Source organism: Vulpes lagopus, chromosome 4 (genome assembly GCF_018345385.1).
Source record: "Vulpes lagopus strain Blue_001 chromosome 4, ASM1834538v1, whole genome shotgun sequence".
In the NCBI taxonomy this organism is placed as follows: Eukaryota; Metazoa; Chordata; class Mammalia; order Carnivora; family Canidae; genus Vulpes; species Vulpes lagopus.
This window is the reverse complement of record NC_054827.1, coordinates 113,544,186-113,570,160: the sequence shown is the minus strand read 5'-3', so window position 1 is coordinate 113,570,160 and position 25,975 is coordinate 113,544,186. Positions and strand designations below refer to the sequence as shown.

The 25,975-nt window shown below is 60.1% G+C and overlaps 2 protein-coding genes across 3 annotated transcripts; both read left to right on the top strand.

The window, feature by feature from the left end:
- The first annotated feature begins 2,440 nt into the window (after positions 1 to 2,440).
- FURIN (furin, paired basic amino acid cleaving enzyme) lies at positions 2,441 to 14,104 on the top strand. 2 transcript variants are annotated; one of them, XM_041752906.1, is made up of 16 exons: positions 2,441 to 2,596; positions 6,162 to 6,498; positions 6,901 to 6,999; positions 7,108 to 7,203; positions 7,552 to 7,680; positions 7,789 to 7,865; positions 8,161 to 8,249; positions 8,767 to 8,939; positions 9,556 to 9,768; positions 10,231 to 10,331; positions 10,450 to 10,553; positions 10,642 to 10,759; positions 10,863 to 11,042; positions 11,449 to 11,573; positions 11,683 to 11,793; positions 11,962 to 14,104. In XM_041752906.1, exons 2-16 carry the CDS (start codon positions 6,322 to 6,324, stop codon positions 12,549 to 12,551), a joined length of 2,382 nt encoding a protein of 793 aa, XP_041608840.1. In that variant the 5' UTR covers positions 2,441 to 2,596; positions 6,162 to 6,321; the 3' UTR covers positions 12,552 to 14,104. The 2 variants fall into 2 exon arrangements, with proteins under 2 accessions (XP_041608840.1, XP_041608841.1); XM_041752907.1 differs by lacking the exon at positions 2,441 to 2,596 and adding an exon at positions 3,575 to 3,853.
- A 744-nt stretch (positions 14,105 to 14,848) lies between these two features.
- Positions 14,849 to 24,576, top strand: FES (FES proto-oncogene, tyrosine kinase). The gene is made up of 19 exons (XM_041753609.1): positions 14,849 to 15,116; positions 15,480 to 15,695; positions 15,893 to 16,066; positions 17,636 to 17,732; positions 17,856 to 18,039; positions 19,385 to 19,522; positions 19,597 to 19,716; positions 19,881 to 20,003; positions 20,130 to 20,316; positions 20,439 to 20,522; positions 21,059 to 21,268; positions 21,586 to 21,708; positions 22,104 to 22,157; positions 22,603 to 22,721; positions 23,007 to 23,101; positions 23,203 to 23,326; positions 23,491 to 23,648; positions 23,735 to 23,857; positions 24,237 to 24,576. Exons 2-19 carry the CDS (start codon positions 15,489 to 15,491, stop codon positions 24,377 to 24,379), a joined length of 2,463 nt encoding a protein of 820 aa, XP_041609543.1. The 5' UTR covers positions 14,849 to 15,116; positions 15,480 to 15,488; the 3' UTR covers positions 24,380 to 24,576.
- The last annotated feature ends 1,399 nt before the right edge of the window (positions 24,577 to 25,975 follow it).

Below are 25,975 nucleotides of genomic sequence, written 5' to 3'. Positions count from 1 at the left end.
CAGGTGCTCACTCGCTCAATCCTCTCCCCGCTCCTTCCCTCAAGTGATGCACCTCTGAGCAACGCAGCCTAAAGAATTGCACCTCATGCCAAAGGCGGGATGGGAGAGGCAGCTGCAGGGGTGGCAGCCATCTGAGACAGGGCTAGCCCCTCCTCCTCCTCCTGAGACCCGCTGCAGTCCCCTGGGGCCAGCCTCCGGGATGGGTGGGGCCCCTGGAGGCAGCCAGAATAGCTTTCTTTCTGTGTTGACCTTTCTTCTAGGCCAGAGGACAAGAGGGAAGGGCACCAGGGGACTCCGAGCCTAGGTGGGGCTAGCCCTGTCCCAATTTCCCCTCAATGGGGTTCTCTTGCTCACGGACTGAGGAAGAACCATGACTCACTTCCTGCCTCCCTCTGCACAAGCATTGTTCTCCCAAATGTGGCTGCTGCTGGTGGGGCTACCCCAGGGTGGCCCATATGGAGTCTCAGCTTCTTGGGAGGGAAGTTCCCACCCCGAGCCCGAGAGCAGCGAACCAGACTCAGCTCCTAAGTCCAGACTTTCAGGACCTCATGTTGTAACCTGAGGCTCCAGTTTTTGCCGCATTCGAAAGGGTGTTCAAGTGGTACATCATCGCATTAGCTGAATATCATCTCCACTTTACTGAGGAGTAAATGGAGGCTCTCAGAATGAAGTTAACCTAAGGTGGCAGAGGATGAAAAAGCGCCACAGGCATCAGAACCCAGGCTTGCCAGTTGATTTGCCACACAGTTACCTCGGGGATATTATTTGACGTCTCTGGGCCTCAGTTTCCTCTTCGGTAAATGTAGACAGTGCTACATAAACGGTGCCAAATTGTACCCACCTCGTGGGGGTTGCAGGGAGGCAGAAATAAGTTAACACATGGAAAGAGCTGAGAATAGCACCTGGCTCATAGTAAGTACCGGGTGGTGTTGGGTTTTGCCATTACCCCCTGTGTTAAGGAGGCCACAGGATAATTCTGTGCGGCCAGGTAATCTCACAGGGAGCAGGACGGGATGGGCAGAGACTGCTCTGCGACCTTGGAATAACCCAGCCCAGGGAGCTTTTGGCCACATTTCCCCTTTTTTTTCTCAGCTCAAGCAGTGGCGGCCTCAGCCAAGTAGCACAGACGTTTTCTAGGGCAGGGACCCAGGGAGGGAGAGGAGCCGGTTGGTATATTGCAAGTAGCTTGGATCCGAGCTCCGCCAAAGCCCCAGATCTCATCCAGGCTCTGAGGCCTGCTAGTTGGGGGACCTCGGGCAAATGGTTTAACTTTGGCTCCTCAGTTTCCTTATCTGTAAAATGGGATTAATAATGTCAGCCTGGAAGGATTATGTGGATTAAATAATGTACGTAAGAAGGAGGTAATGTAAAGTGCCCTGCAGTTGGTTTTTTTTTTTTTTTAAGATTTATTTATTTATGATAGACACAGAGAGAGAGAGAGAGAGAGAGAGAGAGAGGCAGAGACACAGGAGGAGGGAGAAGCAGGCTCCATGCCAGGTGCCTGACGCGGGACTCGATCCTGGGACTCCAAGATCGTGCCCTGGGCCAAAGGCAGGCGCCAAACCGCTGAGCCACCCAGGGATCCCCCAGTTGGGGTTAAAAAAAAAAAAAAAAGGTAAAAAAAAAAAAAAGTAAAAGGCGTGGGCTATTGGCTCAGCTTATCCACCTGTCTATATAGATGCAAACAGTCGTGAGTCCTCCAACAGTAGGCCCTGGGAAGGTGTGCCCCGCCTCGCTCGAGTCTGACCTCAGAGGGGGCTACCCCAGGTCGGTCACCCCAGGACACTCAACCTGGTCATGCCCAAATCACGGCTCAGGAATGGGGCGGTCGTGGGGGTGGGTGGGGAGACGGCCAGGTCGCCCACAAGCCAGCCCACACTGAGCGCGTCCTCAAGCCTCCGACGGCCCCAGCCCAGGGTCCGGGTTCGGGCTCCGCGGCCGCCCGCCCGGGGAGCTCCGGAGGCGCAGAGCCGGGGGCGGGGGCGGGGGCGGGGGCGCGGGCCGCCGGGCCGGGGAGGTGGGGGTGGGGGTGGGGGTGGGGGTGGGGGTGGGGGCGCGCCAGGCGGCCGCCGGGGCTTTGGGATCTCCGGCCCCACTTCCTACCTGCCCCTACCGGGCGCCGGAGGCAGCGGGCGCCCCAGAAGGCCGCAGGGCCTGGGCTCGGGGCCCGGAGCTGCGAACGCGGGCCGGGGCGCGGGCGGCATGGGCGGCGGGCGGCGGCGGCGGCGGCGGCGGCGGCGGCGGCGGGCCGGGAGCGCGGAGGTGGCGCCGCGAGGGGGAGGGGCGCGGCGGCGGAGGAGGAGGAGCCCGGGCCGCCGCAGCCGCTGACAGCGGCCGGAGTAAACAAGCAGCGTCGCCGCGGCCCGGCGCTGCCCCCGCCCGCGCTGGAGCCCGAGCCCAGGCCGAGCCCTGCCCTGGTCGCGGGCCGGGCCGAGGCCGCCCGCCGCGCCTCCCCGCCTCCGCGCGGTGACGCTGCTGCTGGGCGCGGGGACGGCGCCGAGCCCAGGCCCCCGCCGCCGGGCTCTCCGCTCGGCCGAGGGGCGCCCGAGCCGCCGCGGCGCTCGCCCGGAAAAGTTACCCGCCTGGGCTCCCCCGGGTAAGCAGAGGGCGCGGGGCCGGGGAGGCGGCGCGCCGGGGCGCGCGGGCGCCGGGCCCGGGGAGAGCCGGCCGGACTGGGCCGCTGTGCGCCGGGAGTGGGCTCCGCGGCCCCGGCGCCCCGGCGCCCCGGCGCCCCGGCGGGGAGGGTCGGGCGGTGCTGACCCGGGCCCCGCGGCCGCCGCTGCCCGCCGGGCGTTGGGACCCGGCCCGGGGGCCGGCCCGAGGGTGGAGCCGCGGGGAGCAGGAAGGGCGCCCCGCAGCCCACCTGAGCGCGCCGGGCCCGCCTCGGCCCCGGGCCCTGCCGGTGCCGGTACTTTTCCGCTCGGGGCCGGGGCGAGCCCTCTGACCTCAGGAAGCGTCCGCGGGGCCCCCGCTGGGGGCGGGATGGGGAGGGAATCCCAGAGGCGCCGGGCGCTCCCGCCCCTCCGCGGGCCGCCGGGGCCGCCGCCGGCTCGCCAGCCCCGCCAGCCCCGCCAGCCCCGCGCCCGCGGAGCGGACGGTTCCCGGCCCGGCCTCGCCCCCGCCCGCACACCTGGGCGACCGAGGCTCAGGTGCGGGCTGCGCGGGCTGCGCGGGCTGCGCGGGGCTGGCTCAGGGCGCGGGTCGCTGCTGGGGCTACCTCCCGCCGCGGCCTGGCTCAGGCCCCTGCTTCTCTCGTGGGGTGGCCCGACCGCGGGGCTGCCTGCCTGCCAGACAGGTCTGACAGCAGCCACTTTGCCTGGTCGGTACCTGCTCTCCGCGTGCCCCGAGGGGGCGGGGGGCGCAGACCCTCTGCCCGGGGAAGGTGTGGGAATTCTATTTTTGACTTGGGAAGTGTGAGGGCGAGCCCAGGTGTTGGGGCCTGGTGAGGGCTGGGCAGCTGCTGGCCAGGTGTGGACACAGTGCAGAAAGAGTAGCCAAAGCTTGACGTGTCTCAACCAGAGCAGCCCAAATTTTACTGTTTCCTCTATGGGGTTTCCACCTAAGATTTGATTTTTTTAAATAAAAGGATTATGTGGCTTTAAAAAAAAAAAAAGTTTGACAATCTCAGGTCTAGCAGTTTTTACCACCAGGGAAATTGAGGCCCAGAGAGAGGAAGTTACTTGTTTGAGATCACACAGCAAATGAGTAGTTTGAGCAAGGACTGGAAATCAGAATTTCAGGGGAGCCCCAGGGTGCCTGTAACAGGACCTGGCTTGCTCTCTGCTGGAAAGAGAGACTGGATCCTATCCACACCAGACCCTCAGTGCCTGGGAAACAGCAGCCGGACCTGGGGGTAGGTTCAGTTTGATGCTTCAGAGTGGCCATCTGTGTTGGAGGTTCTGGAGACCTTAGAACACAGCCAGAAAGAGCACTCCCAGCTTTCTCTGTGCCCACGGCACAGAGCCGAGTCCCATGTGAGGGGGACATTGAGTCCCATGTGAGGGGGCATGAAATACAGCAAGCCTGGGGGGTTTAAGCAAAACTGGGACTCAGAGGGTGAGTCAGAGTCTGGGATGGGGGTGGGGAGAAGCCCATTCATTCATTGTTCTCAGCGCCTGCTCTTTTGGGAGGGGAGTGGGTAGGGATCTTCCCTCCCTCCGGGATGCTGAGGGAGGGCTGTCCAGGGGCTTCAGGGCTCTATGGAAGCCATATCCACAGCTCACCATGGCCAGGGATGCTGGGCCGAGGGAGGCAGGCCCTTTCTTGGGGGATTGTTGGGTTGTCCTGAGGCCTGCTTTCTCTTTGGGTGCTGCAGGGTAATTAAATAATTGGTTAATCACCTTTAATGCTGAGCAGCTGCAGCTCCATTCACAATATGCTAGAATCTGGGCTGGACCCAGATGAGCCCGTCTTGGTTTTGGGGGCTTCGGTGGAGCTCACAGCGCTATGGTCTGGGGCGGCTTAATTGCCATCTACACCCATGTGGTGGCTATTGCAGTGGGCAGAAGAAGCTTTGTTCCTATCTGGCTCTGCCCTCAGAGCCCCACATCCTCTATCAAATGAGGCACTTCACACCCCAGGGGTCTCTTCACACCCCAGGACCTATGTTTGGCCACGCAGCCATTGCTAAGACTGACTTTCCGGAACTTGGTGGCCCAAGGCATCATGGGCCTGTCCTGGAGCCCCATGGACTCTGCCCCATCCAGGGTGAGGAGGAGTGGTACTGTGGATGCCTCCTGCCATCAGCTGTCAGGTTATTTTGGTGTAAACTGAAAATACTCTGGGAATTGTGTGTTGAGTCCCTCCCAGCCTGCAGGGTGGGACTGCAGTAGGAGCAGCCAGGGAGGCTGGTCGTGGCTGAGGGGAGCCCCTGGAGAAGCAAGGTTTCCCAGTGAGGAGGCCACCTGCCCAGCTTCCCTCTGCCTGGGTGAGCTGGGGAGCTTCATTTTTGCCGTGTGGTAGCGTGGCCTCCTTTGGGGTTGGGAGTGGTGGGGGCATCCGGGGCCCTGTGGGCAGGCTGTCTGCTCAATGAGCTTGGCACTGAGACAGGATACCTCCAGCAACCCTGCTGGGGCCTCCCCCAGCCTCTCCCCACCCCAGGGGCTTGGCTTCTAGCTAGTCAGGGGCCCTATGTGGGGACAGTTATGTGGCCCCGGGCAGAGAGGTCCTGCTGTCTGTTTGCTGAAGGAGGAAAAACAACACGCAGACTATTGATTCAGCCTCACCTTGGCGCTCCTGGCTCAGCAGCCAGTGTTTGCCCTGGCTGCCTGGGCTCAGATTACGCAAGGCTGGTGGGCGTGGAGTGCTAGGGGGCTGCTGGGGGCCTCTGCACCTAGGCCCACTTCAGGCAGGGCTGGCGGCCCCAGTGTTCCCCAGGAAACAGCCTAAAAGAGGCTGGGCCCTTGACTTTGCTGATGGTCACCAGTCTGGGTGAAGCCATGGGGAATCTGTGTTTGGCCCCCAAAACCCCATCCCTCTGAGGGTCGCCCAATGTTTCTTCCCAGGGGCTGTGGGTCTTTGCAGGTAACTCCCTGTGGCTGGGTCTGCTTTGCTGGGCCAGGAAACCCTAGTGAGCTGTGTAGACACCACCCATTAAAAAACTTTGAGAAGCCAACATTTTATAAAATGTACCTCAGAATTTGGAAAATATATAATGATACAAAGAAGAAAATAACAGTTATTTGTAATCATCACCATCTTGAGAGAATCGTTAACATTTCAGCATGTGTCCTTCCAGATTTTGTTTTGTGGCTATATATAAGTATACATGTATAAATAGTTCTTTAAAAACAAAATGGGGTCATGTGTAGACATACTGCGTTATAACCCATGTCTTTTTTACTTTGTGGTGAACGTTTATTCTGTTGTTGTTTCTGATTTTGGATGACTCAAGCCTGATACTCTTCATCCCACTTCCGTATTCTTGTGTGGAAGGAGGCTTAGGAGCCGTGTGTGTGTGTGTGTGTGTGTGTGTGTGTGTGTGTGTGTGTGTGTGGAGGGGGTCCGTCCATCTGGCTGGCTGACCTGGCGGGGAGCTGGATTCCCCCTGTCTCCCCCGAGGCCCTTTGCAGGCCTGAATTGAGCCATGGGGTGGGAAGGCAGCTTTAGCACGTGGCTGGGGTGACCGACTGTCTCCCCCTCTTCCTCCCTTGTTCCCTCAGAGCCGGCAGCCCTCCTCCCCTCACAGCCCTGCCCTGCTCGGCCCCATGCCCCCACCAGTCAGCCCCGGGCCACAGGCAGTGAGCAGGCACGCAGGAGCCGAGGCCCTGTGACCAGGCCAAGGAGACGGGGGCTCCGGGGTCCCGGCCACCTGTCCCCCCCATGGAGCTGAGGCCCTGGTTGCTATGGGTGGTAGCAGCAGCAGGAGCCTTGGTCCTGCTGGCAGCCGATGCCCGTGGCCAGAAGGTCTACACCAACACCTGGGCTGTGCACATTCCCGGAGGCCCAGCCGTGGCTGACAGCCTGGCACGCAAGCACGGCTTCCTCAACTTGGGTCAGGTAGGTGCTCTGACTGCCTGCTGGCCTAGGCATAGGGTGTTCATCACTGCGGTGGGGTTGGTGAGGGCAGGGGTTCAGGCACCAGGACCAGGAGCTGTGGCTGATCTTCTCTGGCCATCTGGGGAGTAGGCACGTTCTGGGTGGCAAGGGGGATGGGAGCAGTGGCTCCTCCCGCTCTTGGGCTTCTGACATAGGTTGTTTGGAGGAGCAGACTGTCCCAGGGAGGGTGAGTCCCTCTCCGTGCCCTGCACCTCCTCGCGGGGTCCTGGGCAGGGAACAGATGCCCTACCACCCCCTGCCGTTGCAAGCCTCCCCTTGCAGCCCGGTTGTCCACCCCCGTCCGCTGCCTCCCCAGGGACTGACAGATGGAAAGCCTAGCTCAGTCTCCCTGCTCCGTTGCAGATCTTCGGCGACTATTACCACTTCTGGCATCGAGCGGTGACAAAGCGGTCCCTGTCGCCTCACCGCCCGCGGCACAGCCGGCTGCAGAGGGAGCCTCAAGTGAGTGCGGCCCCAGCCCCTCTTGCTGCCACCCTTCCCTTCCCCCTCTCTGGAGCCTCTCCTGGCCTTCCCTCCTCTGCCCACACGCCCCCCCCCCCTCTGTCACAGGTGCAGTGGCTGGAGCAGCAGGTGGCAAAGCGAAGGATCAAACGGGATGTGTACCAGGAGCCCACAGACCCCAAATTTCCCCAGCAGTGGTACCTGGTACGTTGCTTCCTCAGGTCATGGGTCCTCCTCCCTGGCAGTATCCATCTGGCCACTGAGGGCTTTCATGGGAGAATGAGGCTGACTTGGAGGCCTCCCCTCATTCTTCCTCTTTCTGTCTGCCAAGCCCTGTCTCCCCAGCCCTTCCTGCTAAGCCTGGGGGTTGCCCATTCAGAGTTCTTTACACTCCCATGGAACCCAGCTGACCAAGGCTAGCATTGCAGGAGCAGGGGCAGATGGAGAAAGAGGTTTTGGGGGCAGTGAAGGGATTCCTCGGGGGTCCCCCTAATCTCACACAACCAGTCACATCCTGTAAGTCCTGGAGTGCTGGGGTTGGTGTCTCTGCAGTCTGGCGTCACCCAGCGGGACCTGAATGTGAAGGAGGCCTGGGCTCAGGGCTACACGGGGCATGGCATTGTGGTCTCCATTCTGGACGACGGCATCGAGAAGAACCATCCAGACTTGGCAGGCAATTATGTGAGGAGGTGGGGGAGGGAGGCACAATCCCTCTTGAGGGGTGTCTTGGTAGTCCTGCCCTGCCAGCTACAGTCAGACTGCTCCTGATGATGGCCATGTCCTCTCCAGGATCCTGGGGCCAGTTTTGATGTTAATGACCAGGACCCTGACCCCCAGCCTCGGTACACACAGATGAATGACAATAGGTAAGTGATGGCAGGCCCCTGGCCCCTGCCTTACCTCTCTTCTCTTGTACTGAGAAAGCAGGGTTGATCCTGGGTTAAGACCTGCTCCCCCAGTAGGCTGAAGTTCCCATAGTCCTGCTCCAGTTTTGCTCAGAGCAGAGGTGGCCACAGAGTGGACATTGTGGGAGGGGACGGTACACACAGGTGGGGCAGTGATCGTGGCTGGTGGGGGAGGGGGATGCTGATCCGTCCTATTCCTCAGGCTGCACCTGCCATGTTCTTTCCGCTGCTAATGTCATGCTGTTGGTCCCGGCAGGCATGGCACACGGTGTGCAGGCGAGGTGGCCGCAGTGGCCAACAACGGTGTCTGTGGTGTTGGCGTGGCCTACAATGCCCGCATTGGAGGTGGGTGTGGGACTTGACAGCCCTGTCCTTTGGGAGGGCCCTTCGAGTGGGATCTCTAGCTGCTTCCCGTCTGGCCAGTGCCTGACACTTTGCCACTGGGGATCCTTTTGACCACACGGCTGTTCCTTAGAGAATCTTTGACAACTCAGCCAGGCCACAAGTGCTGGTGGCCCTGTGCTGTGGGGCAGGGCAAGGGTTTCTTAGCAGGAGCCTCCCTGAATCCTCTGACATCTTACATGGCAGGGTTTGATCATCACGGTCCCCTAGGAAAGCAGAGGCTCATTCTAAGCCAGGATATGTGGTTGAAGGCAGGATGTGTTCTCTCTTTCTCCATTTGGGGTCTTACCCTGGAGAGCCAGAGGCAGGCCAGGGAGTTAGGGCTCAGGGTTTCCCAGCACTGGCCTCTGCCTTCCCCTGCGTGTCCTCTAGGTGCAGGGCTGGGTGTGCTTTGGGGGGGGGGTGCCCCTAGAAGCTAGACCCACGCAGTATCCCTCTCCTCACCCCCCTCCACGGCCAGGGGTGCGCATGCTGGACGGCGAGGTGACAGACGCAGTGGAGGCTCGCTCTCTGGGCCTGAATCCCAACCACATCCACATCTACAGTGCCAGCTGGGGTCCTGAGGATGACGGCAAGACCGTGGATGGACCTGCACGCCTTGCCGAGGAGGCCTTCTTCCGGGGGGTTAGCCAGGTGCGGAGGCACGGGATTCCTCAGGAGGTGTCCCAGCTTGGCCTCTCCAGCAGGCTGGGCACTGTCTCTCCTAGCTTTCTCCCTGTGTTTCCCTGTTTTTGTTTGTTTATTCTTGTGTTACACTTTAATTTTTTTTAAGATTTTATTTATTCATAAGAGACAGAGACAGAGAGAGGCAGAGACACAGGCAGAGGGAGAAGCAGGCTCCATTCAGGAAACCAGATGTGGGACTCGATCTCGGAATTCCGGGATCACGCCCAAGCCAAAGGCAAACGCTCAACCGCTGAGCCACCTAGGCGTCCCTTGTGTTACACTTTAATTTTACACAAGGCATATTTATTAAAATGTTAATGGACTAGATGTACAGAAAAAGAGAAAAATAAGTGAAAAATCGCCCATCATTCCAGCCCCTGGAAATCACGAGTCTGGACATTTTGGTAGCAGCCCGGGTCTGTTGTCCAGCACAAGCACCTGACCCAGCAGGGGTCTCATGGGGTGTGGAGGAAGGGCCCTTGGGGATGGAGCCCCAGCCTTCCCAGTCCCCAGCAGCAGCACCCTCCCGCCAGGCCTCCCCCAGGCCCCACCTGCCAGTGACCCTGGCACACACTGTCCACAGGGCCGCGGGGGCCTGGGCTCCATCTTTGTGTGGGCCTCAGGGAACGGGGGCCGCGAGCACGACAGCTGCAACTGTGACGGCTACACCAACAGCATCTACACGCTGTCCATCAGCAGCGCCACGCAGCTCGGCAATGTGCCCTGGTACAGTGAGGCCTGCTCGTCCACGCTGGCCAGCACCTACAGCAGTGGCAACCAGAACGAGAAGCAGATCGTGAGTCCCACCCTGGTTCAGGGGGGTGCTGGCGGCGGGGGGGTGGGAGGATCTGAAGATAGGGCTGCCTGCTGGCTCGGGGGGCGAGGGGCAGGGGCTTTCCAGACCACTAGTGGCAGGGGTTGGTGGCTCAGGCCTCACGGAATGGGAGCTGGGGGGCTCACTGGGACTGAGAATGGGGTCATGGGGCTGTCTGAAACCCTTGAGAAGTGTAGACTCTGTCTAAAGATGTGCATGGCCCTGAATAGTCTCCAGCCTGGAGCTCAACCCCTCGCACCTTGGGACACTGAGGCCCAGAAAGGGCCAGGCATTGGTCTGTTCACAGCCAGTGAGTGAGGCAGCAGCTGGGACTGAGGTGTCCTGGCCCTGGCTCCCCTGCTGTCTGTTGGTGCTCTGGGCCTGCGGGCAGGCAGCCTCCTAGTCCCTGCACCCATCACAAGCCCAACACTGTTCTCATGGTAGGTGACCACAGACTTGCGTCAAAAGTGTACCGAGTCTCACACGGGCACCTCAGCCTCGGCCCCCTTGGCTGCTGGCATCATCGCTCTCACCCTGGAAGCCAAGTAAGTCATTGGGGACGGAGGAGCAACCCTGTCCCCACCAGCGCCCCCTGCAGGGCAGCCCTTTTTGTCTCCACCTTCTCTCTAAGGAGACTGAGCCCGGCCTGTCCTTCCTCTGCAGTAAGAACCTCACCTGGCGAGACATGCAGCACCTGGTGGTACAGACCTCAAAGCCAGCTCACCTCAATGCTAATGATTGGGCAACCAATGGTGTGGGCCGGAAAGGTGAGGACAGGGTTGGCCTGGTGCACTGGACCGGGGTAAGGTGGGGGCCCTCTGCCTCCCAGCTGACCCCGCCTTCCCTGCCCCACAGTGAGCCATTCGTATGGCTACGGGCTGTTGGACGCAGGTGCCATGGTGACCCTGGCCCAGAACTGGACGACGGTGCCCCCCCAGAGGAAATGCATCATTGACATCCTCACTGAACCCAAGTGAGGGCTGGACCCCAGCTGGGAGGGGCGGGTGGGGCCTGAGGGTTACAGGGAGTGCCCTCTGGGGCAGGCTAGCAGACCGTCCCTGCTGCTGTCTGTACAGGGACATCGGGAAGCGGCTGGAGGTGCGGAAGACTGTGACCGCCTGCCTGGGGGAGCCCAGCCACATCACACGGCTGGAGCATGCACAGGCCCGCCTCACCCTGTCCTACAATCGCCGTGGCGACTTGGCCATCCACCTGGTCAGCCCCATGGGCACCCGTTCCACCCTGCTGGCCGCCAGGTGCTTGTCTTCTCCCCTGCCCAGCTTGTCCTGTCCTTCCCACTCACACATTCTTAGATTTATCACAGTCTTAGTAGCCACTGCATTCTCGTTGGGAGTGCTGGTGGCACTTTAGGAGACGGATGATTTTGTTCTATGAGACTGTCCTACACTCAAGGGATCCCTGGCTTCTACTCATCACATGCTGGTAGTGTGCCTGCCTATGCGCAGCAAGCACCTTCCATGTTTCCAGAATCCTCTGGCTGAGAACATCTGGCCTACTGGAAAGCAGCAATAGACATTTCCTGCCCAGTGGGGTTGGTGCTGTGCTGGAGGAGGGCATATGGTCCATGTGTTGTGGCCTCGGTGTCCCCTGGCTGGGGTCTCCCAGAGGCCTCCAACAGTCACGGACACCCTCTTCCCCTAGGCCTCACGACTACTCCGCAGATGGGTTTAATGACTGGGCCTTCATGACAACCCATTCCTGGGATGAGGACCCCTCTGGCGAGTGGGTTCTGGAGATTGAAAACACCAGCGAAGCCAACAACTATGGTACCAGGGATGCCTGAGGACTGGGCAGGGGAGCTGGTGGGTTCTGGGATTCTGGGCATGGTGTCAGTGCTCCCTAACCCCTCTTTCCTCCTCCCCTACCTTGGAATAGGGACACTGACCAAGTTCACCCTTGTGCTGTACGGCACAGCCCCTGAGGGGCTGCACACACCTCCCGAGAGCAGTGGCTGCAAGACCCTCACAACCAGCCAGGCCTGTGTGGGTCAGTAGTGGTGGCTGTTGGGGTTTGGGGTTAGGGTTGGGGAGTACAGAGGGGACCTGTCCCAAAGCCCAGTGCTAGGCGGAGAAGGGGTTTGAAGAGCCCTTAGGATGACCATAACTCTGGGGCTGAAAGCTTGGCTGACACCCACCTTCTCTCCCATGCTGGCAGTGTGTGAGGAAGGCTTCTCCCTGCACCAGAAGAGCTGCGTCCAGCACTGCCCATCAGGCTTCACTCCCCAAGTCCTCGACACACACTATAGCACCGAGAACGATGTGGAGATCATCCGGGCCAGTGTCTGTGCCCCCTGCCACACCTCGTGTGCCACATGCCAGGGGCTGGCCCCCACGGACTGCCTCAGCTGCCCCAGCCATGCCTCCCTGGACCCCGTGGAGCAGACGTGCTCCCGGCAGAGCCAGAGCAGCCGCGAGTCACCCCAGCAGCAGCCGCCCCGGCCACCCGCAGAGGTGGAGGCAGAGCCCCGGCCACGGGCAGGCCTGTTGCCCTCGCACCTGCCAGAGGTGGTGGCTGGCCTCAGCTGCGCCTTCATCGTGCTGGTCTTCGTCACTGTCTTCCTGGTCCTGCAGCTGCGCTCGGGCTTCAGCTTCCGGGGGGTAAAGGTGTACACCATGGACCGTGGCCTCATATCCTATAAGGGGCTGCCCCCTGAAGCTTGGCAGGAAGAGTGCCCATCTGACTCAGAAGAGGACGAGGGCCGGGGCGAGAGGACCGCCTTTATCAAAGACCAGAGCGCCCTTTGACAAGCGCCTACTGCCTGCCCCTTCAAGCCCATCCCTTCCTTGGGCACTTTTTAATTCACCAAAGTATTTTTTTAATCTTGGGACTGGGTTTGGACCCCAGCTGGGAGGCAGGAGGGGCAGAGACTGCCTTCCCACCCTACCTTTGGGCCACCTGGCTGCCGGAGGTGGGGCCCCAGGAACATCTGGGGGGGCGGGCAAGGGCCTCGCCCCACCTCCAGCACCTCTTCTGTGTGGAGAAAGGAGTGGAACCTTTAGGGCAGCTTTCTGAGGTCTAGGCCCCAGCCAGTGTTCCCTGCAGAGTGAAGAGGGTTAGCCCTTCTCTTTCGGGATCGTGACCCGGGCTGTGGCTCTTGTCCCTTCCCTGTTCCTCTAAAGCAATAATGGTCCCCATCCAGGCAGCAGGGAGGCTGGCCGAGGGGATATTGGAAGGAGGAGGCCACCTCTCCAAGGGCTTTCGTATCCCCGACCCTGTCCCCCATGTCTGGTGAGCCTCTTGAGGAATCGGTGATCAAAGGAAGGGACCGAGGCAAGGCAGGTGCTTCCAGGGTGCGTGCGCAGTCGTATGTCCCTCTGCCCATCTCCGCCACAGCTGGCCACCCGCCAAGCCCCGTGCTGGTGTCCTGACTGCCCTACCTTCTCGGGCCCCCTCCCCTCCCGCCAGGGCCCAAGTCCCTGTTTTCTGAGCCCGGGGCTGCCTGGGCTGTTGGCACTCACAGTCCCGGAGCCCCTGGGTGGGTGGTGGGGAGGGACGGTGGCCTGGCCGGCCTCTCCCGCCTCCCACCCAATGCTGCTTTCCCCTGTGGGGATCTCAGGGGCTGTTTGAGGATATATTTTCACTTTGTGATTATTTCACTTTAGATGCTGATTTTTTTTTTTTTTTTTTTGTATTTTTAATGGGGGTAGCAGCTGGACCACCCACCTTCCCACACCCACTGTCCACTATGCTGTTCCCCCGGCTACCCTGGCCCTGAGGTGTGGGGGGCTGCAGCATGTTGCTGAGGAGTGAGGAGTAGAGCCCCAAGTCCTGAAGAGGCCAGCGGGCAAGCCATGTGGGCCCTAGGAAAGGGGATCATGGTGGGAGGGGCAGGCTGTCATCCGTGTTTTAGATGGGGCTCATTGTGCCAAGGGCTCTTGGGTCACTGGTTCTCCAAGTGCCAGGGGTGCGCAGGTGGTGGCACTGAGCCCCCTCCAACACTGTGCCCTTGTGGAGAAAGCACTGACCTGTTCTGCCCCCTTAAGTCCCCCTCTTCTGACGTGCCTTTCGCACCCCTCCCATTAGGACAATCAGTCCCCTCCCCGTCTGGGAGACCTCTTTTCTTTCTCTCCCCTAGCCCTTCTTGGCACCCAGCCACCTGCCCAGGGGTGTCCTCTTCTCTCCCATCCCCCGACCCTTGTGGCCAGCCTGGCTGATTTTGTAAGATACTGGGTTGGAGCCCAGTGATTTTTTTTTTTCTTGTAATTTAAACAGGCCCAGCATTGTTGGTTCTATTTAATGGACACGAGATAATGTTAGAGGTTTTAAAGTGATTAAACGTGCAGACTATGCAAACCAGGCCTGGTCTCCTGTGTGGTGATGTCGTTCCTCCTAGGACCCCGGGACTGCCTGCGGGCTGAGACCGAAGCCAGGATGGGGGCCAGTTAGCCTGTCCCACCGGCCTCTCAACAGTGGGCCCAAGTCAGGTCGCCAAAGTTCCTCTCCCACAGAGTTTTAGGGCCCCCTTTGGGGAGCAGTGGGCTGTGCAAGGAGGGTGCAACTGGAGACAGGCCCCAGGGTGTGGGACGTGTGAGCCCCAAGAGTAGGACAAGTGGAGCGCTTCCACCCCCTGGGGTGCCCCCCGCCCCCAGCAGGATCCCCTAGGCGGGGAGGCTGAGGTCTACGGTGGGGCCTGACCCAACCGCGATGGAGGGTTTTTGCCGGCCAGTGTCCGCTCAGTTAACTCCATACCTGTCCACTCGCGGCCGGGGCCCCTCCTCTGCCCAGGCTTCCCTTGGGACAGAAGCCCCTGCCTGGGGTAGGGTAGGGGAGTGGTGGCCGCTTCTCCGGGACCTGCGCCCTGCGCCCTGCGCCCTGCGCCCTGCGCCGGAGAAGGAGGCCTCTCCTCGGGGATATTTACTTGGAATTTTTATTCAAATGTTGGCTGGCGCCTGGGCTCTCCTTGGGGAATCCGACGGGGTGGGGAGGCCCGGGGCAGGCGCCCCCGCCCCCCCCCCCCCCCCTCCCCCTCCCCGTCCTGGCCGCGCGCCACCGCCCCCCCCCCCCCCCCAGCGCTGCCCTGGCCCCGGGGGCGCGGGCGGGCGGCTCTCCGCGCGGCCATTCTTCCCGGCCCCCTCCTCCCTTCCGTTTCCGCGGCCGCGGGGCAGGGGGGCCGGCAGGCGTCGGGGGCGCCGGCCCTCCCGCCCGCCCCTTCCCCTCTCCGGGCCCGCCCCGGCCGGCCAACTGAAACCGCGGCAGGAGGAAGCCGTAGCAGGAACTGGCCAGGGTCGCCCGGGCCGCAGTCGGGCCGCAGTCGGGCCGCAGTCGTCCCCGAGGCGTCCTCGGCAGCCCCGGAGCAGCGGCCTGCGCGGGTAACCGGGCGCCCCGAGGCCCAGGGGGGCGCGCGGAGGGAGGGCGGCGGAGGAGGGGGCGGCGGGGGCGGCGGGGGCGGCGGGGGCGGCGGGCTGGGAGAGGGGACACCTCCCGGGTGGGGCGCGGGCGGGCGGGCGGGCGGCAGGGCAGGGGCCCCGCTGGGGCTGGGGCTGCGGCTGCCTGGAGCCCGGAGGAGGGTCCTGGGCACCCCGAGCCCCTGGGAAGGGTGCCGGGGAGCAGGGCCTGGGGAGGGAGGGGACCCTGGCGCCAGGCCTTGGCCCCAGGCAGGGGAAGCAATGAGGGCCAGCCCCTCCATCCCCAGCTGCTGCCTTACCCAGAGTGGGGCTCTCCTCTGCTCCCAGGACAGCACCATGGGCTTCTCTTCAGAGCTCTGCAGCACCCAGGGCCACGGGGCAGTACAGCAGATGCAGGAGGCTGAGCTGCGGCTTCTGGAGGGCATGAGGAAGTGGATGGCCCAGCGTGTCAAGAGTGACAGGGAATACGCAGGGCTGCTGCACCACATGTCCCTCCAGGACAGTGGAGGCCGGGGCATTGGCCCCAACAGCCTCATAAGCCAGGTGGGGGTTCTGTGGGCCTCCGGGGCTGCCTCATCCCCTTCCTGCTTTCCACTGAGGAATTCCTGTGGGTGTCAGTTATATCTGCCCCCCTTCCTTTCCTGGAACCCCCCCCCACAGGGAGGGTCAGAGAGTTGGCAGGCCCAGGCTAGGGAGCCGTTGTCGCCCACCCCCTGTCTCGCCTGTCCCATGTTATCTAGTCCTGGGCAGAGATCACCAGCCAGACGGAGGGCCTGAGCCGATTGCTGAAGCAACACGCGGAGGATCTGAACTCAGGGCCCCTCAGCAAGCTAGGCCTACTGATCCGCGAGCGGCAGCAGCTGCGTAAGACCTACAGTGAGCAGTGGCAGCAGCTGCAGCAGGAGCTCACCAAGGTGAGTAGGTGAGCCTAGGCTCCACCTGGCCATTGCTGCCCGAAGCCTGAGACTAACTGGGCTGGTTTTGCACAGAGCCCCTGGATTCACTGGGGGAAGTGGAAGTCCCTGACCGCAGGCTTGCCCTAGCTTCCGTTCCTCCTCCCTGCACTTGGGCTGGCCTGTGGCAGGGCCTCATTCTACATTTTGTCACCTGACCATGGGCCCAAGGAAAGTGCTGGGAGTAAGGAGAGTGATCCAGCCGTCGCCTACAAGACGTGTGGGATCTGGCTCTGGGGTCTGAGAGACAGTGAGGGGAGTCAGGGCTAGTCTGTCTGCCATCTGCCTGGGCGCACTCCTCTCAAGGCAGCGGACACACCACAGGCAGCAAGCAGTGTGACTCCCTAACACAGAGGTGTGAAGTCAGCTCACTTGCGTTCGAACCCTGCCCTGCCTTGCTGCTGGGTCTAGAGGCTGTGTGATTGCAGCTGGTTGGCTGCTTCAGCCTCCAGATTCGTGTGCTGGTCAGCAACCCCTGCACCACACCCCTTCCACCTGTGCCAAACCCAGCCTCACCGTGGAGCCACAGCGGCCCCTGGTGGCCAGTGGCCACCCGCTGTCCCTCTCCTCAGAAGCCCCTGCAATTCAGGGGCTGGCTTGCTTTTATGGGTACTTTAATTGGAACCCAGCCATACCCATTTGTTCATTTTCATATTACCTGTTGCTGTTTTTTTTTTCCCAAGATTTTATTTATTTGAGAGCGAGAGAGTGCAAGCAAGGTGAGGGGGCAGAGGGAGAGGGAGAAGCCGACTCCCTGCTGAATGAGGAGCCTGACATGAGGTTCAATCCCAGGACCCTGAGATCATGACCTGAGTCAAAGGCAGAGGCTTAACCAACTGAGCCACTGAGGCACCCCTTTCCCTGTGGCTATTACAGAGCTGAGTGATTTCTGCAGTAACGGTATAAGCCTAAAGTGTTTACCATCTGGCCCTTTAAAAGAAAGGTTTGTGTAGCCTTCACAGTGTTTGTTACAGGTGGGGGAACTAAGATTTTGAGGAACGGGGTGGGACTTACCCAAAGGATTCCAGCGTGTCAACAGGGGAACTGGATAAGAACTTTGGTCTTGACCATCCATTGTTCCTGCCACCAGGAACATAATTTTCAAGACTCGGTGCAAAAATGAAAACGCAGGGCCTCTTGTGAAAAAATTGTGCAGAGCTTCAAGATGGCATCAGCAGAGCATTAAACCGAGCACGGGCCCTTCTCTGTGAGGAGCTCTGTGGAGAGACTGCACAGGCCATGTGACGTCCCTGCAGCCAGGTCCTACCTGCCACCAGAGATCACTCTAGGTCAAGGAGGGCCAGGTATAGCCTGCCCAGCCCACCTCTCTGCCTCCCCCAGGAGCCTGTCCTTAAGCCAGCTCCTCTCCCCTAACTTCAGCAGCAGGGGTTGGGCCCCAGAGGCCCCCAGGCCTTTCCCAGAGGATGGACTTAGATGCCCAGCCTGCCAAAACCACAGGACCTGTGCTGGGCGGAAATCTCCTGTGCCCTGGGGACCCATGCCCCCACACTGACCTCTCCTCTCTCCCAGACCCACAACCAGGACATCGAGAAGCTGAAGAGCCAGTACCGAGTCCTGGCACGGGACAGCGCCCAGGCCAGACGCAAGTACCAGGAGGCCAGCAAAGGTTTGTGGCTCTCCTTTCTGGGAGAGGGGGAATCCCAAGCCAGCCATGACCTGTCCACAGATGCCCAGATCTCCTGCCCAGGCCTCTGCACCATCACCCACCACCCCTCTCCTCACCTGGCAGACAAGGATCGGGACAAGGCAAAGGACAAGTATGTACGCAGCCTGTGGAAGCTCTTTGCTCACCACAACCGCTACGTGCTGGGCGTGCGGGCTGCGCAGCTACACCACCAGCACCACCACCAGCTCATGCTCCCTGGTCTACTCCAGTCGCTGCAGGACCTGCACCAGGAGATGGCCTGCATCCTGTGAGCCCGTAGCCCCACCCTGCCCCCCTCACAGCCCTTCACCCCTGCCCCCAGGCCCAGAAGCCAGGTCTAGGGGATCTGGTCCTGTGAGAATGGTCACATCATCCTGGGAGAACAGGCCCTGGGCCAACACTTGGCTGGAGCCCAGCAGCTTATATCTGGATCGTGTGACCCCAGGGTCCCTTATTGCAAGGTTTCGTTATATTTATGGAGCCCCATTTTAGGCTCTGGAGGACAACAGAGAACAACAAGACAGGAGCATCTGTTCTCTAGGCTCACCCGTGTTGTTGGAGAGAGAAAAGAGAGTCCTGCCCATAGGTAGCATGTGTGAGACTATGTACTATGGAGAAAAATCCAAAAAGGAAGGGCAATGGGGAGGCAAGGTGGGCAGGGAGGAGGGACAGCTGTTTGTAGAGTGCTCTGGGAAAGCCTCAGAGGTACCAGGGCAAACTGAGGGGTGTTTGCAGTTAGACCAGTCAGAGAGGGAAGAGCAAGTGCACAGGGCCTGGAGTGGGAGCGTGCCTGGAATCCAGGACCAGCAGGGCCACTGATGTAGCCCAGGCAGTAGCAGGGCAGGGCAGAGTCAGATGTGAGGCCGGACTGGTCCGGGGCTTGGGGGGCTGCTGGGTGATGGAGGGACCAGCAAGCCATTGTGAGGTCTTGGGTGCTACTGTGTTGAGAAAAGACTTCAGGGGGCCAGGCAGGGGGCTGTTGGAAGAGTGCAGACCATAGGCCGTGGCCGCTGGGCCAGGGTGCTGGTTCCTAGGTATGCTCCCAAGGTGGTGCTGGGGCCTCTTCTTCATGAACTGGAAGTGAGGTGTGAGGTAGAGTCCAGGGGACTCCTGGAAGGTGGAGTTCCTGCTAACTTACGAGGTCAGGGAGGGAAGGAACGGGTTCAGGAGACAAGAATCAGAGTTCATGTTTCCACTCATGGAGTTAGAGTGTCTTAGAGATGTCCACTGGGATGTTCGAGTAAGCAGGTGGCTGCTTGAGGCTGAGGTCCTAGAGGACTACACACATAGATATAGGGCCAGCAGCATGTCAAAGGCCTGTGCACATTTCGGAGCCCCACAGTCCCCCGCCGTTCGTGACTACCACACGCTTGCACACTAGCTCCATTGGGTCCTTATCACAATGCCCACCATCCATCATTATATGCACCAGGAAGCAAAGATAAAGGAGACATTGAGTAACTTGCCTGTGGTCATCTGGCTGGTAAATGATGAAGGGGAAGGGGAGGGTCAACTCCAGGGCTGACCACTACAAACCCAGTGCCAGGGGTCCGCAGCTGCCCGGCTTTGCCCAGCCTGAGGCCCCACTGACCAGGGTTCCTGTCTGGGGGCAGGAAGGAGATCCTGCAGGAGTACCTGGAGATTAGCAGCCTGGTGCAGGACGAGGTGGCGGCCATTCACCTAGAGATGGCTGCAGCTGTCGCCCGCATCCAGCCTGAAAGCGAATACCAAGGCTTCCTGCAACAGTATGGGTAAGCCCCTCCTTGCTCCCCCTGGGCACCAGGGCTTCTGGCCTTTTCACTGACGGGGCACCGTCCTCCTGCAGGTCCGCACCTGACATCCCACCCTGTGTCACTTTTGATGAGTCACTGCTTGAAGAGGGCGAACCACTGGAGCCAGGGGAGCTGCAGCTGAATGAGCTGACTGTGGAGAGCGTGCAGCACACGTGCGTGTTGGCTGGGCACCAGACTGGGGTGGGCTGGAGTATCCAGGGGCAGGCGCCAGCTCTGTAGAACTATGGCCAGGTAGCCAGGTGGCCAGGCTTGCTTGGCTCTGCAGGAATGCATCTGAGGGGTGTGACTCTTAACACTGCCCTTCCTTTGGGCGCAGGCTGACCTCGGTGACAGATGAACTGGCTGTGGCCACCGAGACAGTGCTTAGCCGGCAAGAGGTGGTCACTCAGCTGCAGCGCGATCTCCAGAATGAAGAACAGAACACACATCCCCGGGAGCGGTGAGTGGGTTCGCCCACAGCAACCTCGCAGCCCGCCTTTCGTCTCGTCAGCTCGTCAGCTGGCCTGACCCATTGCTGGCTGCCAGCTATGGGCTGAGCACCACCCCCCTCCCGCCCCATCTGCAGGGTGCAGCTGCTGGCCAAGAAGCAGGTGTTGCAGGAGGCGCTTCAGGGGCTGCAGGTAGCCCTGTGCACCCAGGCCAAGCTGCAGGCCCAGCAGGAGCTGCTGCAGACCAAGCTGGAGCAGCTGGGCCCTGGCGAACCACCGCCCGTGCTGCTCCTACAGGATGACCGCCACTCCACATCGTCTTCGGTGAGCTGCCTACCACTGCCCACCGCTGCCAGCCACGCCTGCCCGCCCCGGGGCGCGCTCCTCATTTTTGCCCTCCCCCTCCCCAAGCCTGGCCACCCGCTGACGTCTGTCCCTGGCCTCAGGAGCAGGAGCGAGAAGGGGGAAGGACACCCACCCTGGAGATCCTTAAGAGCCACATCTCAGGAATCTTCCGCCCTAAGTTCTCGGTGAGTAGAACCCAGCCTGGGCCTGCATCTCTGTCCTCCTCTCTGGGGTGGGCCAGGCTAGGAGATTTCAGACCTGTACCCCCTAAGACCCTCCCACCAGGGTGTTTGGGGTTAATCATGCTGCCCTAGAGAGGAGGCTTTGCCCAGAGGAGTCCTTGTCTTCCCTGGGATTCCAGATTACGTATGTCCCCAGATCTTGTCAGCCAGCACCCTCTTCCTCTTCACCCCACTGTGTGCTACAGCCTTGTTACCTCCCGGCTCTTCTTGCCCTGGGAGTCATTGCATAGCTGGGGCCTGGAGCAAAAGGCAGAAGCCTAGTTTGAGGTCACCAGCCTGGGCTTCCCCTCCCAGCTCTGTCTAGAGCAAGACTGGGTGAGTCCGTTGCTTGCTCCAGGGGCTCTAATGCCACACAGGTGGCATTAGAGGGGTAGATGTGAGACAGAGAATCCCCCACCCCGTGACTCCCATCTGTCCTAGTGGCCTCCCTGGACGAATTGCTGAATTCCCCTCTGTTGCCCCTCCCGTGCCCTGGCCAGCTCCCTCCACCACTGCAGCTCATTCCAGAGGTACAGAAGCCCCTGCATGAGCAGCTGTGGTACCATGGAGCAATCCCACGGGCAGAAGTGTCTGAGCTGCTGACACACTCCGGGGACTTCCTGGTGCGGGAGAGCCAGGGCAAGCAGGAGTACGTGCTGTCTGTGCTGTGGGATGGCCAGCCCCGGCACTTCATCATCCAGTCCGCCGACGTGAGTGGGGCCTAGATTCAGGCCTTCCCTGCCCTGCCCCCCACTCTGCAGGGGAATGGTCTTGAGAGGGGAGGAAGATGCTGCCACAGTAGATGCGTCCTTGGCAGAGGTGAAAATTGCCAGAGAATGCCCAGTCCGTGCAACAAGCTAGAGGCACAGTCCTCGGCGTGGGTCCTCCCCTGTGAAGGGCTCCAAGCTGTGGCACGGCAGCAAAGAGCACCTTTTCTACCAGCTATACCTCCTGTCCCCTCCTTTCCCAGGGCTCAGGGCCCCCCCAGCAGAGGAGGCTGCTGATCCTGGGTTCTCCTGCCCTACAGAACCTGTACCGACTTGAAGGGGATGGCTTTCCCAGCATCCCCTTGCTCATCGACCACCTACTGCGCTCCCAGCAGCCCCTCACCAAGAAGAGTGGTATTGTCCTCAACAGAGCGGTGCCCAAGGTGAGCCTGTGCCCAGCCCGACCATGCCACCTGTGCCACGTGGTGTCCAGGCAGGCAGGGTCTCCCAGGTTCCTGTCTATAAACGGGTGCAAAGTGATTCCTTACTCCTCAGAGAGCCAGCTTCCCTCTATGGTTGGAATCCCAAGGCCTTTCACCAGTCCATAGAACACACACATGTACATTCAGAGTTGACACTCCCCCAGTGAGGGCACCGCCTGGTCCCCAAAGTTGTTTAAGTGTGATCCTGATCCTGTCTAACCCCCATTTTTCAGACCAACAAACCGGGGTGCCAAGAAATGAAAGATATAGCATTGGTGGGGGACATCTGGTCCCTTGCAGGGCCCAGCACACATTTCCTCCACTGACTTCCGACCCCCAACCCCTCCCTCCCCCAGGACAAGTGGGTGCTAAACCACGAGGACCTGGTGTTGGGTGAGCAGATTGGTCGGGTGAGTTGAGTGCTCTACCAGCCTCCTGGCTGCCTGATCTCCCCTCCCCCACTTCTGCCCCCCACCCCCAAGCCCTCACCCCATCCGGGCCCTTTCTCCCCAGGTTGTTCTCCTATGTGTGGGGAGACATGCTTTGGTCACGTGAGCTATAAAATACCTGCTAAGGGAAAAAAAAAGTCACTTTCTTAAGACAAAAAATGCTTTTTCAACCCAAGTGAAAGAGAAATTTGGGTTTTCTGTGTCCCTTCTCTCTGTGAAGGTGGCAAGTTAGAGGTCACCTTCCCTGCCTAGCTCATGTGCACCCAGTCCCCACCCAGGGGTAAACACCTCTGGAGCATGGCTGAGCTGTCTGAGGAGGGTAGGGACAAGATGAGGATCAGTCCCTGGGAGTGAGGAAGAGGACCATGGTCCAGGGAAGGCTGATAGGAGCCTGAGACCATTGCAGGGGAACTTTGGTGAAGTGTTCAGTGGACGTCTACGGGCCGACAATACTCTGGTGGCGGTGAAATCTTGCCGAGAGACCCTCCCACCTGACCTCAAGGCCAAGTTTCTACAGGAAGCGAGGTGGGTGATAAAGTAATGATCCCAGAGCTCCACATGCAAAGGGTTCCTCCATGCATGGCATGAGGTAAAGCGCTTGACTTGCTCCCTCGTGGCGCCTCACCATGCAAGTGGTCGTCCCCCCCACAACCCTGCTTAGTGCTGAGGGAGAGAGGCTCAGTGACGCCCCCAAGGTCACACAGCCAGGCCTGCTGGCCTCTCCTGTGCTGCCCTCTCGCATCCTCCCTCGGTGCCCCTGGGGCTCCCGGGGCTCCCCCAGGTGGGCTCCTAAGTGGCGGCACCCTCCAGGATCCTGAAGCAGTACAGCCACCCCAATATCGTAAGGCTCATTGGCGTCTGCACCCAGAAGCAGCCCATCTACATTGTCATGGAGCTCGTGCAGGGTGAGCAGAGGAAGCTGGTCTCCAGGGGGCGCGTGTGGAGGAGGAGGCTTCTGCCAGAGGCTTACCAAGGCTTCCCCTGCCCTTCCCCCGCCCACCCCCAGGGGGCGACTTCCTGACCTTCCTGCGGACAGAGGGCGCCCGGCTGAGGATGAAGACCCTGCTGCAGATGGTGGGGGACGCGGCTGCGGGCATGGAGTATCTGGAGAGCAAGTGTTGCATCCACCGGTGAGTGAGGGGAGCCAGTGGCATCGCCACCCTCCTGCTTTCCTCACTGCAGGCACCTGCTCCAGGCCTGGAGTCTGCCTGTGGCCGGGGGCGGGGGGGTGGGGAGCAGCTTTCTTCAGGGCTACTCCTGGAGCCCGGGCCTCTGCCCTGTCCGCCCCACCCAGGGACCTGGCTGCCCGGAACTGCCTGGTGACGGAGAAGAACGTCCTGAAGATCAGCGACTTTGGCATGTCCCGGGAAGAAGCTGATGGCATCTATGCAGCCTCAGGGGGCCTCAGACAAGTCCCTGTGAAGTGGACGGCACCGGAGGCCCTTAACTACGGTACCTGGGCCTCACCTGCTCTGGCTGCAGGGCCCTCTCTCTGGCCAGTGGACCAGCCGGCCCCCTCACACCTTGCCTCCCTGCAGGACGCTACTCCTCCGAGAGTGACGTGTGGAGCTTTGGCATCTTGCTCTGGGAGGCCTTCAGCTTAGGAGCCTCCCCCTACCCCAACCTCAGCAATCAGCAGACCCGGGAGTTTGTGGAAAAAGGTGAGGCAAAAAAAAAAAAAAAAGACAAAGGTGAGGCATCCCCACATGACAGCAGCTTCTCGGTGCTCCCGCTGGGCTCCTCCAGGTCCTCTGACCACCCCCTGGGGCAGAGCAATGGTCATCCTGGAGCTGCCATGACAGGAGCCCCCCAGGTGTGCCAGGCCAACACCATCCCATTTACTCTTCGTGGCAAGTGAGGGAGGCCTTACTGTGTCCCTTTTGCCGCCAGAAAAGACAGGCTTGCAGAGGTCACACACAGTGGGACCGAGATTAGAACCTTAGTGTCCTTAGGGCCCTTGAGAGTGTCTACGACTCAAGGTGGCTGCTGGGGTCCCCATGCCCACTCCTCACACCTGCTGTGCTGTGCCTATGCCCACAGGGGGCCGCCTGCCCTGCCCAGAGCTGTGCCCTGATGCTGTGTTCAGGCTCATGGAGCAGTGCTGGGCCTACGAGCCCGGGCAGCGGCCCAGCTTCAGCGCCATCTACCAGGAGCTGCAGAGCATCCGGAAGCGGCATCGGTGAGGCTGGGCCCCCTTCTCAAGCTGGAGGCCTCTGTGGGCAAGATTCTGGCTGCCACTGTTGGATGGCTCCTAACAGTCCCGGGCCCCGGACACTGGCATCAGTGCTGCCGGCAGGCATGTAGCTCGGTCAGCTGTGCAGCCCTGCTTCTGCTTGGGCTTCCTCTTCCAGGCGGAAATAATAAAACCACTTGTGCCCACTGAGTGCTCCTGGCATGTGCACCCCTCCAGAGGGCAGGTCTGAGGAAGAACCGGGGGCCTATGCCATGACCATGGGGAATGGGGTCAGGGAGATGGGCAGGGCTCATGAGGCCAAACTGACATGGTCTGTGAGATATGGGGAAGGGAGAGATGCTAGGTTCTTGACATGTGGCAGTGTCTTTCCTGAAAGGGTCACAGACAGAGGAGAGAGCTGCAGGAGGAATGGGAAGTTTGGAGATGTGTTTGAGGGGCCCATGGGGATGTAGGTGTGACATAGAAGTCTGGAAACCCAGGTGGAAGCAAAGGCTGGCAACTGACATTCAAAAGTCATTAGCCGATAAACACTAGGGAGCAGCTGATGCTATGTGGTGAGCAGAAGTCATAGAAGATTCAGGGGAGAGGAGATGGGAGTTGGGGAAAGTGCTTCCCTAAAAGGGCACTGAGGTGGCTGAAGAGAAAGAACATCCTCTCAGGGAGTTGGCCCATCAAGACAATAGGGTAGCAGAGCGGGGAGCCCTCACCTCCTCTTAGTCCATAAAGATCCCCCGAAATCTATAAGAATCATCTGAAACTTTCCCAGCAGCACCAGAGAAGGGCAAGAAGACAAAGAGGTAGGAACAAACATCTCTCACACCAAAAAACAAAACAACAACTCTGAGGCCAAGTGGCCATCCCCCGAGAAAGCTGAGGAGGTAGTGCATATCTATTTTTGAAGGAGTTAAAAACATGATAACTTGTGTACACAAGAGGAAATCAGGTAGAGTGTGATTAAGAAAAAAATACTAAGAAGTCAGACTATATCCATTGGAAGTGATCAAAAGCAGAACCAAGGAACTTCTGCTTCTGGGTAGGATGTGGTGAGTCTCTGCAAGCCACTGCCCCCATTGCAACAGTGAGGAGGAAACGAGATGAAAATCGTTTTTATTTTTTAATTAAAAAAAAATGGGGCAGGGGGTGAGGTAGCCCGGGTGGCTCAGCAGTTTAGCGCCGCCTTCAGTCCAGGGCCTGATCCTGGAGACCCGGGATCGAGTCCCACATCAGGCTCTCTGCATGGAGCCTGCTTCTCCCTCTGCCTGTGTCTCTGCCTCCATCTCTGTCTCTCTGTCTGTCTGTGTGTGTGCGTCTCTCTCTCTCTCTGTGTCTCTCATGATTAAATAAATAATCTTAAAAAAATTTTTTTAACTCTATTAAATAATTTTCTTTCTTTTTTTTTCTTTTTCTTTTTTTTTTTAAGATTTCATTTATCTATTCATGGGAGAGACAGAGAAAGGCAGAGAGACAGGCAAAGGGAGGAGAAGTAGGCTCCATGCACTAGCCCGATGCGGGACTTGATCCCTGAAATCTGGGACCAGGTCCTGAGCCAAAGGCAGACACCCAACTGCTGAGCCACCCAGGCGTC

What these genes read in the sequence shown, in the direction of transcription:
- FES (XM_041753609.1), top strand. Translation starts at nt 15,489, where the DNA reads ATGGGCTTCTCTTCAGAGCTCTGCAGCACCCAGGGCCACGGGGCAGTA. An exon ending in AACACACATCCCCGGGAGCG is followed by an intron (nt 20,004 to 20,129) that starts GTGAGTGGGTTC and finishes CCCCATCTGCAG; the next exon opens with GGTGCAGCTGCTGGCCAAGA. An exon ending in TCTTCCGCCCTAAGTTCTCG is followed by an intron (nt 20,523 to 21,058) that starts GTGAGTAGAACC and finishes TGCCCTGGCCAG; the next exon opens with CTCCCTCCACCACTGCAGCT.
- FURIN (XM_041752906.1), top strand. Translation starts at nt 6,322, where the DNA reads ATGGAGCTGAGGCCCTGGTTGCTATGGGTGGTAGCAGCAGCAGGAGCC. An exon ending in CAGACTTGGCAGGCAATTAT is followed by an intron (nt 7,681 to 7,788) that starts GTGAGGAGGTGG and finishes TGTCCTCTCCAG; the next exon opens with GATCCTGGGGCCAGTTTTGA. An exon ending in ACACAGATGAATGACAATAG is followed by an intron (nt 7,866 to 8,160) that starts GTAAGTGATGGC and finishes TGGTCCCGGCAG; the next exon opens with GCATGGCACACGGTGTGCAG.